We start from the raw sequence: 14803 nt of genomic DNA on the forward strand, positions 1-14803 counted from the left end.
GTCTAGATCAAATGTCTGCTATAGGGTAAATTGTAATTCAATTGGTCACTTATGTGTGACCTAACATGACTGTGGAGTTTCCTGTGTGTATTACAATCTCATTGGCCACCTGTGTGTGGCCAGGCCCGACCGCATGGCCTTTGCCCGTAAAAGCTAGTCTGTGAAACAGAGAAAGGTTGCCCTCCCTGTAAGAGGCACAGCCCTGGCAGGTCAGTTTGGTTCTTGATGCTTGGTGCGAAATAAAGCTTTGCTTGACCTTCGCTTTCTATCAGTCTCGCTCCTTTAATCGCGGACCCATTTTTGGGCGGGGGGGGGGGGGGCGCTTAACAGACCAATCGACTGTAAGACTACAGGTAGCCAGAGGATGCTTTTATTCAGGGTTACATGCTACTTGGTGATAATAGATAAACTTAATTTTGCCACTGTTTTCAGAAATAAAGTATTTTATTTAAACACTTAGGAGTTTAACCTAAACTGGTGATTTATACCTTTAAATAAACCAGTACTCTCATAATTACATATAGACACTGCTGGCCAGCCTTGGGATCAACTGAAGAAGGCTGGGTCCCCAATTAACTTCCTTAAAATTACGGGCTGAGAACTAGCTCTTGAAAACTTTTCAGTGGAACAGAGGGAAAATTTATCAGTTCTTGAGATCTATGAAAGGAAAATGGATTCCTATAGCTGTGCTATCAGAAAGAAGGTTTATATTCAACTTTCTTTGGGTGCATTTTTCAATATAAGATACCTTCAATCCAGTTTCACTCTTCTTATCCAACCCATTGAAAAATTGCCTGTCTAATTTTGTACAAAATCAGCATCTGCATGCCCTTCTTCCTAAGAGCAAAATCAATTTATTTGCCTATTCTCACTTCAAATAAACTGAGGGGGTGAGACAAGTGAGAATTTGGAAGTAATTAATTACTAGAGCAAATTATTTCAATTAATTTTATTATTCATGACACTTAATATATAACCTACATTTGCTATACGCCACTCAGCTTTGTTTTTCTTTCCCCAGGAGTGGAGCACTATCTTTTGACAGGTAAATCAATTGCTTCTCCTGTATAAATAATTTTTACACATTTTTAGAAACTTATTATATATGAAAACCAAAGGATCTTAGACTGAGGACTTAAGTGTTAAGTCCAATAGTTGTTCTCAGTGCTGACCTTAGCTTTTAAGCAGAATACAGGCCCTTAGGTTTTGTTTGGTTTTGGTTTGCATAGCAACAAATGTACTGAAAAAAACCTTCAAACTTTCCATTTTTCACAATATCTAAGAAAAGAAAATAAACAATATTCAAAAATGTATTTTTTGGGGACGCCTGGGTGGCTCAGCTGGTTGGGCAGCTGCCTTCGGCTCAGGTCATGATCCCAGCATCCTGGGATCCATTGAGTCCCACATCGGTCTCCTTGCTCGGCAGGGAGCCTGCTTCTCTCTCTGCCTCTGCCTGCCACTCTGTCTGCCTGTGCTCTCTCTCTCTCTGACAAATAAATAAATAAATAAAAATCTTTAAAAAAAATTTTTTTTTTTTTTAGCAAAATGGAAAAGACTATGATTTTATTGCCTGGCGACAGCATGGTATCTTTGGTATTTTTCTAGTAAATAAGCAGAAAGAATGGTGAGGCCCCAATTCAAATAGCTCATTAGGTGTATCTTTAAATCATCAACTTCAGTTAACTCCAGAGTTAAACAATGTAGGAAGAGCTGGCTAACAAACTCTGGGGGCTCCATGGCAACGTGTAATAATATCAACCCATTTGAAAGGAAGAAAGAAATACTGGCATCTTCTTGCAGCACAGAAGTTTCACGGTATCACAAGTATCACAAATATCAAGTCCCTGGCCTTTTAGATTCAAGCCAACAGTGAGAAATGACATACGAGATACTTCAGGTAATGTGCTGAAACCAAAGAGTGAAAGGAAGAAAGACTGAAAAATCCCTATATACACATATATATATATATATCTTTTTTAAAAATTTAAGTTCAATTAGCCAACATATAGTACATCATTAGTTTCAGATGTAGAGTTCAGTGATTCATCAGTGCTCATCACATCATGTGCCCTCCTTACTGCCCATCACCTATTACCCAATCTCCCCACCCCCATCACCTTCCCTCCAGCAAATTTCAGTTTGTTCTCTATAGTTAAGAGTCTCTCATGGTCTGTCACCCTCTCTGATTTCTTCCCATTCAGTTTTCTCTCCCTTCTCCTGTGATCCTCTGCATTGTTCCTAATATTCAATATGAGTGAAAATCCCTACATATTGTATCAAATACTTAAAATACTCCTACACAAGGAAGCATCACAGCAGTAAAATCAAAACACGACAAAATAACAGCCACCAAAAAACTAAACCCAACACTGAAGCAAGCCTATTGCCATGGCACTCTGGAAAGGAATATGCAAGAGAAACAAGGTGGCTGGAATACAAGCTCAGCACATGCGGCAAAGTGGGAACAAAGCTAGATGAAACAGAACAAAAACACTCCCAGACAGTGAAGAGCCCTATGGGAAGCTCTCAAAAGAAACAACAAGACAAACAAACAAAAAAGGAGTTTTTCAGAAACAGTAATTTAAAGTATTCATTTATTTGCTTTTATGAGACAAAGAGTTACAAATGATCTTGTTGGCAAGACATTTCTCCTACTTGTCTATAAAGAAAGATTTGGGGCACCTGGGTGGCTCAGTTGGTAGAGTACGTGACTCTTGGCCTCAGGGCTGTGGGTTTAAGCTCCATACTGGGCATAGAGCTTACTTAAAATAAAAAAAATAAATAAAGTTGTACACAAGTCTAAGATTTTTTTAATTATATATAAAAATTACAATCTTACACAGGGTAAAAAAAAAAGAGCACTGAACTTTTTTACTCCATTAGAGAGAAAAAACGTGGTCTTCTCTTATCAGTGGGGGACATAAAGCTCAAGGAGGGAATAGGATTTGCTGCAGGTACACAGGTTGTTAAAGAGATAAAAACACACATCTTCTGGAGCCCCACCCTGGGTTCTTCCCCAGTACTGCTCAGCCTCTTGGTGGTTGTCCTTGTCTTAGGAGAATAAAACATTTTTTTATGAAATACTCAGAAAATACAGAAAAGACCATGAAAATTCTCTATAATCTCACCACCCAGAGACAATGTAAAATTCATCATATTTCAGAAAACAAAAACCTACATTAAAAAAATATATACTGAGAACTCCACAGTCCAAGATTTGAAATGGATAAAATGGATAAAATGATGAACCTGAATTCAGGCACTTGGATAGTCTAGCCTCAGTAATTGCTGATGTAATTTGTTTCACTCTTCTGGCTTTCAGTTTATCATGAATCAGAAAAATAACGATATGCTTATCCATGTAACTGTAAATTCAAAACTGAGGATTACTATACTTATTAAATGATCTAGAGGTAGAGATGCCTCTCTAGATGATCTGGATAATGGGTCACAATAGATGCCCTAGATGATAACTGATGATGTCATCTTCCCTTGTGATTCCCTAAAACCCCAGAAATATTATTTTGCTAGTCATGGGGAGGTACAATTCTGCATCCCCAGTTACAATATGTGTTTTTCCCCACACCACCAAGAGATTCTCGGACATTAGCTGGGTGTTTCATAATTCAACTCAATTCTGACACTTTCTACTTGGAGATAGCATCAGATCCCACAGTCTAAGGGTTCAGTTCTGTAAGACTGCCACCTGCTTTCAGGTGCCAATCAAAGAATCTAGGTTGGGGGTACCCGACTGGCTCAGTCAGAAGAGCATGCAACTCTTGATCTTTGGGTTGTGAGTTCGAGCTCCAGTTGGGTCTAGAGATTACTTAAATAAATAAATAAACAAATTTTTAAAAAAGTCCAGGTTGTCACCTGACTGACCAGCTATAGATCAGAGGTTCCAACAATGTTCTCTTTGGGTTTAATTAATTTATTAGAATAGAAACAGGAAGACTCCATAAAATGGGGGAGAAGACCTATGAAATTTCTTAGAAAGAATATCACGTTTTGATCACTTCCCAAAGATAAGAGAAGAAAGATAAGAAAGCTATCTAGGTCCATCTTTCCCTGCTAAAATAAGAAAAACTCACCTAATGTAAAGATGAGCAACAACTAAAGACTGCAGTTGAATCCCACACAAAGTCTCTGTAAGTAAAAGAGATTAAGAGGCAGAAAACACCATTCCAGATGGTGAATATATGCCGGAAAGCTGTACCTTTGGATGGTAACAGATGGAAAGTATAGCATAATATTTCAAAATTAAGAATTATGAACACTTAAAAACTATGAAAAAAGCCATAAATCAGAATTTTTAAAATTCAGAACTGAGATTAGAGAAAATGAAGTTTTAAAAAAGAAAGGGCAGAACTCAGGAAAAAAATTAGAGTTATATTTTAAAATCCTAACATAAATGAATGTTTAATTTGGAGGAGCACAGGGATTTAAAAAAAACACCTCCATAATGCCATAAGGAAAACAGAAGATGAAAAGGAGAAAAAAATTTCTAAAATCTGGGCAGGATATAAAAAATTATTCTAGAAAAATGGATAGATAATAGGAAACAACAAAGAGCCAACGTAAGTATAAAGGGAATTCCTAAAGAAGATAAACAAGCATAGGAATAACTGAATGTTAAAAACACTAAGAAAAATCTCCTGAATTAAAGAAATAATCACTTAAGTTACACATTGCAAAATTACATCGTGTCCTGGGAAAGACTAACCTACTAGATGCGGTCTGGTAAAACCACTGGATTTCAAAGAGAAAGGAAAAGGAGTCTTTCAGGAATCCAGGCAGAAAAATGAAATTACTTGTAACGGAAAGAATCCCTTTTATTACCACTTTTGCCAGACACCAAAGGAATAGTATGCTTAAAACTCAAGGAAAAAACTATAAGCTCAGGGGTTTATACTCGGCTAATCAGACTTGCAAGTACAAAGGCTGTGGACAAAGCGTTACCAACATGAAGAATTGTAGGAGGCACCTCCTAGAGAATAAGCTTTAGACAATCAGATGACTGGAGAATAGTAACATAAGTCTAGTTGTGAATATACAGGTACCTGTACAGCTAAGACTAAATGTTTGTTGTAAGGAGAGATAGAGTAGCTTGTAAGGACTATATGCTTCGACAATCAGGTATGTACAACTAACCAAAAATAGGGCAAGAATGGGGAGAAAATATAAGAAGTAGAATAAGTTCATTAATTTCTTTATAAGCATAACTAGGGTTTAGATTTGGGGGTTGAAAAAAAGAGATGGAGAAGAAGATGCCAGGGACGCCTGGGTGACTCAGTCGGTTAAGTGGCTGCCTTTGGCTCAGGTCATGATCCCAGTGTCCTGGGATCGAGTCCCACACCGGGCTCCTTGCTCAGGAGCCTGTTTCTCCCTCTGCCTCTGCCGTCACTCTGTCTGCCTGTGCTCACTCTGACAAATAAATAAATAAAATCTTAAAAAAAAAAGGAGAAGATACCATCTAATTTCAATATTGCTCATCATAGAGAACTAAGAGACAAAAATAGAAGAGGCTAATGGCATCATATCAATATATTAGTAAAAAAGGAAACCACTGGAACAATAATAATAGCAAAAAACTGCTTCATTTTACAGGCCATAATTTGTGGGTGTGCGTCTACGCACACACACATAAGATGGTGGGCAGTGGCAGAGGGAGAGGGAGAGAGAGAATCTTTTTTTTTTAAATTTTATAATTTTTTAATAAACATATAATGTATTATTAGCCCCAGGGGTACAGGTCTGTGAATCGCGAGGTGTACACACTTCACAGCACTCACCATAGCACATACTCTCCCCAGTGTCCATAACCCCACCACCCTCTGGGAGAGAGAATCTTAAGTATGCTTCACGATCAGTGAGGAACCTGCCTTGTGGCTGCATCTCATGACCCTGAGATCATGACCTGAGCTGAAATCATGTGTCCAATGCTTAACAGACTGCTAAGTTGATGACATAACTACACTGAAAAGATAACATAACTGCACTGTTACCTTACTTTAAAACACAGTAATGTGACTCAACTCAATCAATCATGAAATATGCCCTAAGGTAAAAGGAACCGTAAACACGTATCTTAAATTGTCACTAGTAATCTTATTGGTGGTAATGTTAGTATTGTTATCGAAAACTGTTGTGTGTATGTTGTGGGTTAAAGCAAATGAGTAAGTCCATACAGTTCAGAACCAGGGTTTTGGGCACAGAAGGAAATCTCTGTGTGAGCTGGATGAAGTTAAGTAAAAAGCCTGTATTTCTGAATTTGAGCTGAAAGTGCTAGTATGAACTCATGATACAATCTATCCTTAATTCTGTCCATTGAAAAGATTTAGAAAAAAATTACCAATCCATTAGCAATAAAAGCCTCTAGGTTTCATACTGTGGTCTCTATTGTTACTCAAAGGAACCTGACCTGTCTGATTCCATGTTGGAGACAAGAACTGAACTTGATGAGCCTGTAAGAACTTTTCATGCCAGAAAGCAAGGAAGATGTCAGAGACCACTTGGATTTTATCAAAAGAATTCAGGATCCAACTCAAATTGGCTTTCACTGGCCAATGAACAATTTAAACGTAAGTTTAGTAACAGCAATGGGTCAAAACATATCAGATATGTTTAAATTCATGAGTTCATGCTTATGCTAAATGAAATCTCATGATCCTTATCATAGGCTGCTTGGGGACCAATTCATTATTTTGCGAAAATTGGTAAGTAAAGGTAAGGAATGAAGACAAAACAGTAACTTATGATGCCCCAGGAGCTGATGAGGAGAGGTTTTTTATTATAGGAGTATTCCAATTCATGGATGAAAAGGTAAGGGATATAATTAAAATATTATTACTTTGTTGTTCCTAATGAAACTAGGCAATTATGATCAATGGTGGCTATCATCACAAAAAGAGACAACCAGACATGTGCCTCCTGGTAGAAATATATACTACCACTTTTGAGGTAGTATTGTCAAAAAAGAAATCAGATACATTTTTCCTTGTCTGAAAGGCCTTTCTCCTTTCCTTCTGCCTATCCAAGTTTTTATCTCTTATGACCTTTCAAGCCTCATTTCCTCCAACAAAGCCATCTGTGGGATGAATGACTTCTCTAAAGTCTTGGAGGACTTGGAGCAGTGTCGTCCAAGGAAAATATATGACTCACATATGTATTTTTAAATTTTCTAGTAGTAAAAAAAAAAAAAATTCTAGTGGCTACTTTATTTATTTATTTTTTTTAAAGATTTTATTTATTTATTTGACAGACAGAGAGAAATCACAAGAGAGGCAGGCAGAGAGAGAGGAAGGGAAGCAGGCTCTCCGCTGAGCAGAGAGCCCGATGTGGGACTCGATCCCAGGACCCTGAGATCATGACCTGAGCTGAAGGCAGTGGCTTAACCCACTGAGCCACCCAGGCGCCCCAGTAGTGGCTACTTTAAAGTAGCTACTTTAAAGTACAAACCAATGAGGTTAATTTTATTAATATATTTTGTTTAACTTAATATATCCAAAATATTATCACTTAAACATATAATCAAAAATATTAATTACACATTTCATGTTCTTTTATACTGTCTTTGAAATCTGGTGTGTATTCTACATTTATGGTACATTTCATTTTGTGACTGGTCACATTTCAAGTGTGCAACAGCCACATGTGGACAGTGGCTACCATACTGGACAGCACATACTTACAGAATCTTTTTGATAACTTAGCACATGACTGTCAGGTCTAGATAGATGAGAAGGCATCTCAGGCAGAAGATGAGTTCTCCATAAAATTGGACCCACAACTGGAATAATGTCAGCCCCTAAACATCCTTATGACACTTTGATGTTGTGTTTTCAGAGCCATAGAGAAAAATGGTGGTAACTGCTGTGACTAAACGTTTGTGTCCCCTTCTGCCCCCAAATTTGTATGTTGAAGCCTAATCTCCTGTGTGACAGTATTGGGAGTTCAGGCCTTCGGAAGGTCATTAGATCATGAGGTCAGAGCGCCCATGATGAGATTAGTGCCCTTAGAAGAGACAGGAGAGAGCTTGCTTCTCTCTCTGCTCTCTGGCCCATGTGAAGACCCACACTATAAGGTACTGTCTACAAGCTAGAAGTCAGCCCACACTAGGCACTTGGATCTTGGACTAACTAGTCTCCAAAAGTGTGAGAAGTGATGTCTGTTTTGTAAGCCATCCAGTCTATGGTATTCTGTTCCACCAGATAACATGCTAATGAGATGATTTCCTCCTCACAAACAAGCACCAGTCCTGTTCAGTAAGAGGAAGTGGGAGGCCAGCAAAGGAGGTTTCCCTGCCTCAGTACATAAAGAATACAGGGGGAGTCCATCCAAGACCGGGGGAACTGAGGCTAATCACATCAGAGATTTTCATTCTTCTAAGTAACCAGTAATGTATAGTTAGAAGTTACCACTGGAGTGTCCTGATCTATATTTCACTATTTGTGGGAACTGGATAGACATTTTGAATTCAGATCCAAGAGGCAGTATAACTTGTTCTAGATATACAACTACAGGTTGAGGTGAATAAAGTCAAGGATTGTTCCTTGGGCATTAAAAAGAGCATATGTCATTAAAAAATAAATATTTCCATTGAATAAACAAAAAGAATATATCCAGGGAAACATTTCAAATTAAAAGATCTACGAAGAACAATGAAGTCTGTGACTGAAAGCTACCAAGAAGACTTCTTGTTGCCTGGTAGGAAGACTTTTTATTGAAAGCCTTCTTATCAGCATCTAGCTCAAGTATACACGTCTGATTATGGCCACCACCTGTCTCTACAGGAATATTCTCATTTCTCAATAAACCTGCTTTCGTGCCCTCTGTCCTAGTCAAACATATGCCTGGTGACTTTCTCAACAAGGTGATTTCCTTCTAGTTTATTTCCAGCCCCGTAGTGGTAGAACACCCTGTTTGCCGCAGTGAAACTCTACTCCCCTGAAAAGGAGTCTCCAGATACTTCCCCTCCAGGGAAGTGAAATGAACCATGATCTTGCCAAACCTGCACCTTCAATCCTTATTTTCACTGTTGTTTAAAGCAGTCGCTTTATTCTTTCAGTGATTTTTTTTTTTTTTTTTTAGTGGCAACTTCATATTTACATTACTCTGCTTAGAAGGCGTGTGAGACTTTTCCTGACACTGACCTCAGCTAATTAGCATGACACATGCTTGGCTAACTAGTTCTTTGGATCAATGTTTGGTATGGGAGAGGCAGTGGCTGACAGGAAAGATTAGGGGCCAAGGTTTCCACAGCAGCTTCCCCTTCTTACCAAAGCCTAAACTGGGAAAAGCCTTTCTCTTCCAAAGTGAAGAAAAAATAATGTCAAACAGAACAATGGCTTGAAGCGTAAAGGGAAAAAGATGAAAACTCAAAAGGCTATACTTTTTCCCCCCTAAACCCAATTCTTTGCTGCACTGAAGAGGGATGGGTGGGAAATGACCCTTGTAGAGGAGGTGTCCCTGACCAACACTTGGGTCAGGTTAAAGGAAAAAGGTCCTGGCCAAGCTTTGGCTCTTGGGTTCATAGTGCTTTATTTAGCAGAGCCCTTCAGTGAGTTTGGGATCTGCAATGGAGACAGACTGCTTCTCATGAATTAACAAAAATTTAGAGAGTGGAAGAGGCCAGCATTTGGGGTGGGGAGTAGCCAAGAACATGGTGATAAACCAGGCCTAAAAGGTAGTGCCACCATCTTGAAATTTTCCCTGGTGGGAATAGCTAGTAAGTTGTTATGACAGTATTACCTAGATTTCTGCTTTAATCTATCACCTACCCTGCTCTGCTCTGTAATTCTTTTATGTTAGTCCAAACCTTCAGGAAAATTCTGCTATATCCAAAGGCATGGTATTCATGTTATTGGAAGATGGGGCCACTGGTATCCAATATGGGGCAAATGGGACCAAGAAGACAGGAGGCCATCAAGAGAAATAAGAGTAATGGTTTGGATAGATAGATGAGAAAAATGCCGTCTCTGAAGAATACGAGGTATATCAGGAATACTAGGGGGAGTGAAAGGGGACAATTTCCTCAAATAAGAGGACTGAGGTTTCCACGTTTTATTTGCATGCTAAAAAGAGGTCTCTCTAAAGCTGTAAGCGTTGAGGACATCTGGTTCATACCAGTGTTAAAATAATTAAAACACCTGAGTTATCTGCCAGCCCCATGGTTCCCAACTGTATTTCTCAGACTAGTGAGATTTTAGGGACTGCTGAGGTTGTCATCTTTTTATTGTATTATGCAAAGTATTTTAAAAATGAATTTTCAGGGGCACCTGGGTGGCTCAGTGGGTTAAAGCCTCTGCCTTCCGCTCAGGTCATGATCCTAGGGTCCTGGGATGGAACCCCGCATCTGGCTCTCTGCTTAGCAGGGAGCCTGCTTCCTCCTCTCTCTCCCTCTGCGGGTTTCTCTGCCTACTTGTGATCTCTGTCTGTCAAACAAATAAATAAAATCTTTAAAAAAATGAATTTTCACCCTTGTTTCATAAAATAAGAGCTATTTAAACATGTAGACAGGCAAAACGGAAAGGGCATAATTTCATAACAATTGTTTTTATGTGGAATGATCTCACACTTTCAACCTACTAAAACTATGCATATATATTTTTGTGTTTTTTTTCTTAAAGATTTAGTTATTTATTTTAGAGGAGGAGCAGGAAGGGACAGAGGGAGAGAGAGAGAGAATCCCAAGTGGACTCCCCACTGAGCCGAAGAACCTGACACAAGGCTTGATCCCAGGGCCCTGAGATCATGACTTGAGCCAAAATCAAGAGCTGGATGCTTAACTGGCTGAGCCACCCAGGCGTCCCCAAAAGTATGTATTTTATTTACTTTTATTTAGTTTTATGGTTTCCTTCAATCTTTCTTCACTTATTCACTTTTCAAAAACATTAGTAAATGAACATGACTCTGCCCCTGTCCTCAATATCTCAGGCTTTTCTAGTAAAGTCAAGCAGATGACCCAGCTGCACACAGAGCAGCTGTGCTTGTGGCAGAGAAACTCACCAAATACTAAGGGCAGAAAGACCAAGCAACAGTTAAAAAACAGCCCATCTATTTCTAAGCAGAATTGTAAGAAATACCAAATAAAACCTGATCTCAGGACTCACTTTGCACATAACATCTGAGTGCCCTTCCCGATGATTTAGGGGGAAACTGACAGTGCACCCCAGAGATCATGGAGTTTTTCAGGCTATTCATTCTGAGCCAATTACAGGGCTAGGAACACAACTCATGTGCCATGTCAGCAGGTCCATACCGCACACTGGACAGGAAGAGATGAGTGACACGGCATTGGGAGGATTAAAAATTGTCCCTCCCACTTGTCCCCAGTAGAATGGCTCTGCACATGGGCACGCTGCTCACTTCAGGACATCCAACCTGAAGGTCAGCAGGCGACAGGCCAGGGTGAGGGCTGCGCTGCCATGGCGACCTTTGGTGCCAGACTGGAGATGGGGAAATTGCTCAGGGAGATGTCTGGGAGTGAGGGTGGGCAAACTGGTCCATGCTGCTCAATACTACTCCAAGCTACCAGGTTTCTGAGTTCTGGTTCTCACTGAGAGAGAGGGAGGCATATTGTGGTATCCGAGTCATCTGGTTCTGGAATCTCCCAAGGGAGTGGGGAACGCTGGCACAGTAAGAGATACACATACACACCCATATGGGAAGAAGACCCAGAGGCAGGCACAATGGCAAGTCCTCTCTTTTCTCTGTGCCCCAGAGGGGACCATATCAGATGGAAAAATCTACCTATGCATTTTTTCTACATTATATAATCAGACTATATGTGTCAAAGGGGTAGTTGCTGAAGCAGTCATTTCCTCCCCTTGTCTCACCTCGATTCTTGTCAGAAATAGGTCTAGAACTTTCCCACAATTATCCATCCTTATTTAACATCAAGACCTCCATAGATCAGCTGATGGCTGCAGTTTCAACATCTCTGGCCAGGTCTTGTGGCTTTTCTGAAGCCCAAACGTGTGACAGTAGTACAGAATCGCGGGAAGTGACTATTGAACACACACACGCTCTGCAGCTTGCGTCCATTCTCACACATTCCTATTTTAGATTCTGAGAAGCTCTCCCTCCCCAGGAGCTATGAAATAGAAGGGTCTGGCAGAATCATCCAAATGAAATGAGGTTCCTTCTCCCCCAGACATTAGGCACAGAGGCGCCCCCCCCCACCACGTCACCCCAGAAATCTTGAGTTTCCTAGAGAAAGGCCCAGCAGGGGGCCAGGAGCCACAGAAGGTGCAGGGAACCCGCCCCTCTGCAAAGCCCCAAATGCCAGGGGACCAGGCCAGGGAAGGTGCGAGATGAACCAGAGTTGTCCCCAGTGCCGGTTGCGGGAGGATGCGGCAGCCTACGGCAAAGCACTGATTGCATTTAAGGGGAAAGGGAACGAGGGTCCTCTGGTCCCTGAGGACTCCCGAGGTCAATTCCCAGGGGACCCAAAGCAGCGACGGGGCTCTGAGATCTGGCAAGTTCCTGGGAGTCGAGCAAGGAGAGCGAGTGTCTTACCTGGCCAGGCTGGCTGGTGTAGTTGAAGGAGTAGATGTTCTCGGTGCTGAGGCTCACCACCCCGCTGTAGACGCGATCAAAATCGGCGCCCCTGGCGGGGTCGCGGGGGTCGCGGCGTGGGACGGGTTGCGCGGGTCGCCGGGGTGCCGCAGCCCGCACGAGCCAGGGTAGCAGCGCGCAAAGCAGCGCGAGCCGCGGGCAGCTCCGCATGGTGGGCACCGCGCCCCTGCCACCAAGCAGAGCCTCCCTGGCGAGCGAGCGAGCGAGCGCAGAGCGGTCCTTCCAAAGCCCCCCGGCGGGCCTGGGCGCCGGCTTCAGCGCAGCGCGGGTGATGCCTGGCAAGCCCCGCCGGCGAGTGATGGCAACCCGCGGGCGAAGACCGGATCAAATATTGATGCAGCAGCCTGGGGTCTCCGCGGGAGGTCGCGGGCCAGGGGTAGCGGGGGCGGAGGGTACGGGAGCCTCGGGCTGCTGCTTTGCTCTCCCGCTTCCAAGTACCTTTCCTCCCCCTTTTCTCATTTCTGATAACCCTCCACTTACCCAGCCAGAATTTCAACAGATCTCTTCCCTAATCAATCTCAAAAAAATAATAAATAATATATTTTAAAAGGCATTAGAGACATTAAAGAAAGAAATAGTCACTAGTCTTAAGAGTCAACCTGATTAGCCACGAAGCAGGAAATACAGTCTGTTTCAAGTAAATGTGCACCGACTGCAAGCGAAGAAAGAGAAAGCAACAGAGCCTGTCCGCAAAGAGGGTGCACGAGTTTGCTTTTCCTGTCTGCTACCTGCAGAGAACTCCCGCCCGTTTGAATGATGGTTATTAACTCTCACTTCTCCCTTCACTAACAGAACCCCTTTCCAGACACCTGTTTTATTTCCTTATCATCTTCTATTCTCAGGGAGAGCTTCACATTATCGCTTTCTCTCTCCCTCGCTGTTTGTGTACCTATTACATATGTACAGTCATAAAGACAATGAAGAGATAGGGTAAAGAAGACAATTTCCAACACGCCTGAAATCCGGTCCCGGAAGTTGTCAAGGACGTCTCAGAGAAGCTTGATTTCTGCAGAGGGTTTCTTTCCCTCTGAGCCAACTTCTTGCCTACTTCACTTCTGGATGACTTCTTAGATTCTGGGAGAATCCCTGGGGTTCTGAATTGTTTTTCAAAAGAGAGAAACTACAGGTCATTATAAGAAACTATTCTTCTGGCAAAACTTAGGGGATTTGAATTAAACAGCTGGAGAGACAGATAAAGGGTGAGGTGGGAAGAGGATCCCTGGGAAGTCCTTGGGGAACATCAAACAATCACAGTTCAGGTGCAGAAGAGAACTCACTGTCTTATTTCAGCTTCAAGTTATTTGTAAACTAGAAAGTAATAAAATTGCGTTCAGTCTGAAGGAACATTTAAAGAGAAGCCAGAAGAAGAAAAGATCGTGTTCAAAGAATTAAGTTACAGATTAAAATCCTAGCATTTACCATTCAACGGGAGGGTTTGATTTGTTTAGTTATTTTAGAGAGAGAGAGAGAGAGAGAGCAAGAGGGAGGAAGGGCAGTGGGTGAGGGAGACAGAGAATCTCAAGCCGGCTCCATACCAAGCCCTGAGTTTCACTCGGGGCTGGATCTCATGCCCCTGAGATCACGACCTGAGCCAAAACCAAGAGTTTGAGGCATAAGGGACTGACCCACCCAGGCACCCCAGGTTGTTGTTGTTGTTGTTGTTTTTAACCTCATTGAATTCCTATAATTTATTCAAATATCACAAATGAATTCAATACATTTGGTATAATGTTTCATAACTGTGCAATTAAAAACAATACTAAAGGAAGATTAAGTTAGAGAATACTTAGGACAATTTTCACTTTTAAAAAAATGTTCTTGAAAGTGTATGGGCATAAGGACAAAAATACTAATTCAAAGAGGAGTCTGGGGGTAAAGTTTAAAGTGCAACTCATTGTTTTGAGAAATATAGTAATTTCATCCAGACTTTAAATGACACTAAACTGCTGTATTTAGAGTATCTATACCTCTTTTCAGAATTTAACAAAATTTCATAAACTTGACATTCATCAAGTCCTTCAAGGTTAGCTGGCTTGGCCAGTTCACACACTCTCTACAGCTATAGGGTCATGCAGTCCTACTCAGCACCACAAGAGATGAGGAACTGGCTTTAGCACAAGGTAACTCCTCCTTTTGCGGGCAAGTGTCTCATTACTAGAACAGTATTTCACATTCTAAATTGAAATCTGCCTCTCTTTTACTCACTGGCATGGGTTCTGCCCTC

At 41.3% G+C, this 14803-nt stretch overlaps 1 protein-coding gene across 4 annotated transcripts in view; it reads right to left on the minus strand.

The window, feature by feature from the left end:
- The window catches only part of SIDT1 (SID1 transmembrane family member 1), a 94060-nt gene extending 80770 nt beyond the window's left edge, over positions 1-13290 (minus strand). For all 4 annotated transcript variants that reach the window (XR_006818069.1, XM_046003168.1, XM_046003167.1 and 1 more), the window contains exon 1: positions 12520-13290. Coding sequence is in view for 3 of the 4 variants with exons in the window: in XM_046003168.1 (XP_045859124.1) it covers positions 12520-12729 (210 nt within the window). In the remaining variant the exon portion in view is untranslated. The remainder of the gene's footprint in view (positions 1-12519) is intronic.
- Positions 13291-14803: the final 1513 nt, after the last annotated feature.

This window comes from Meles meles, chromosome 4, assembly GCF_922984935.1.
Source record: "Meles meles chromosome 4, mMelMel3.1 paternal haplotype, whole genome shotgun sequence".
Taxonomy (NCBI): Eukaryota; Metazoa; Chordata; class Mammalia; order Carnivora; family Mustelidae; genus Meles; species Meles meles.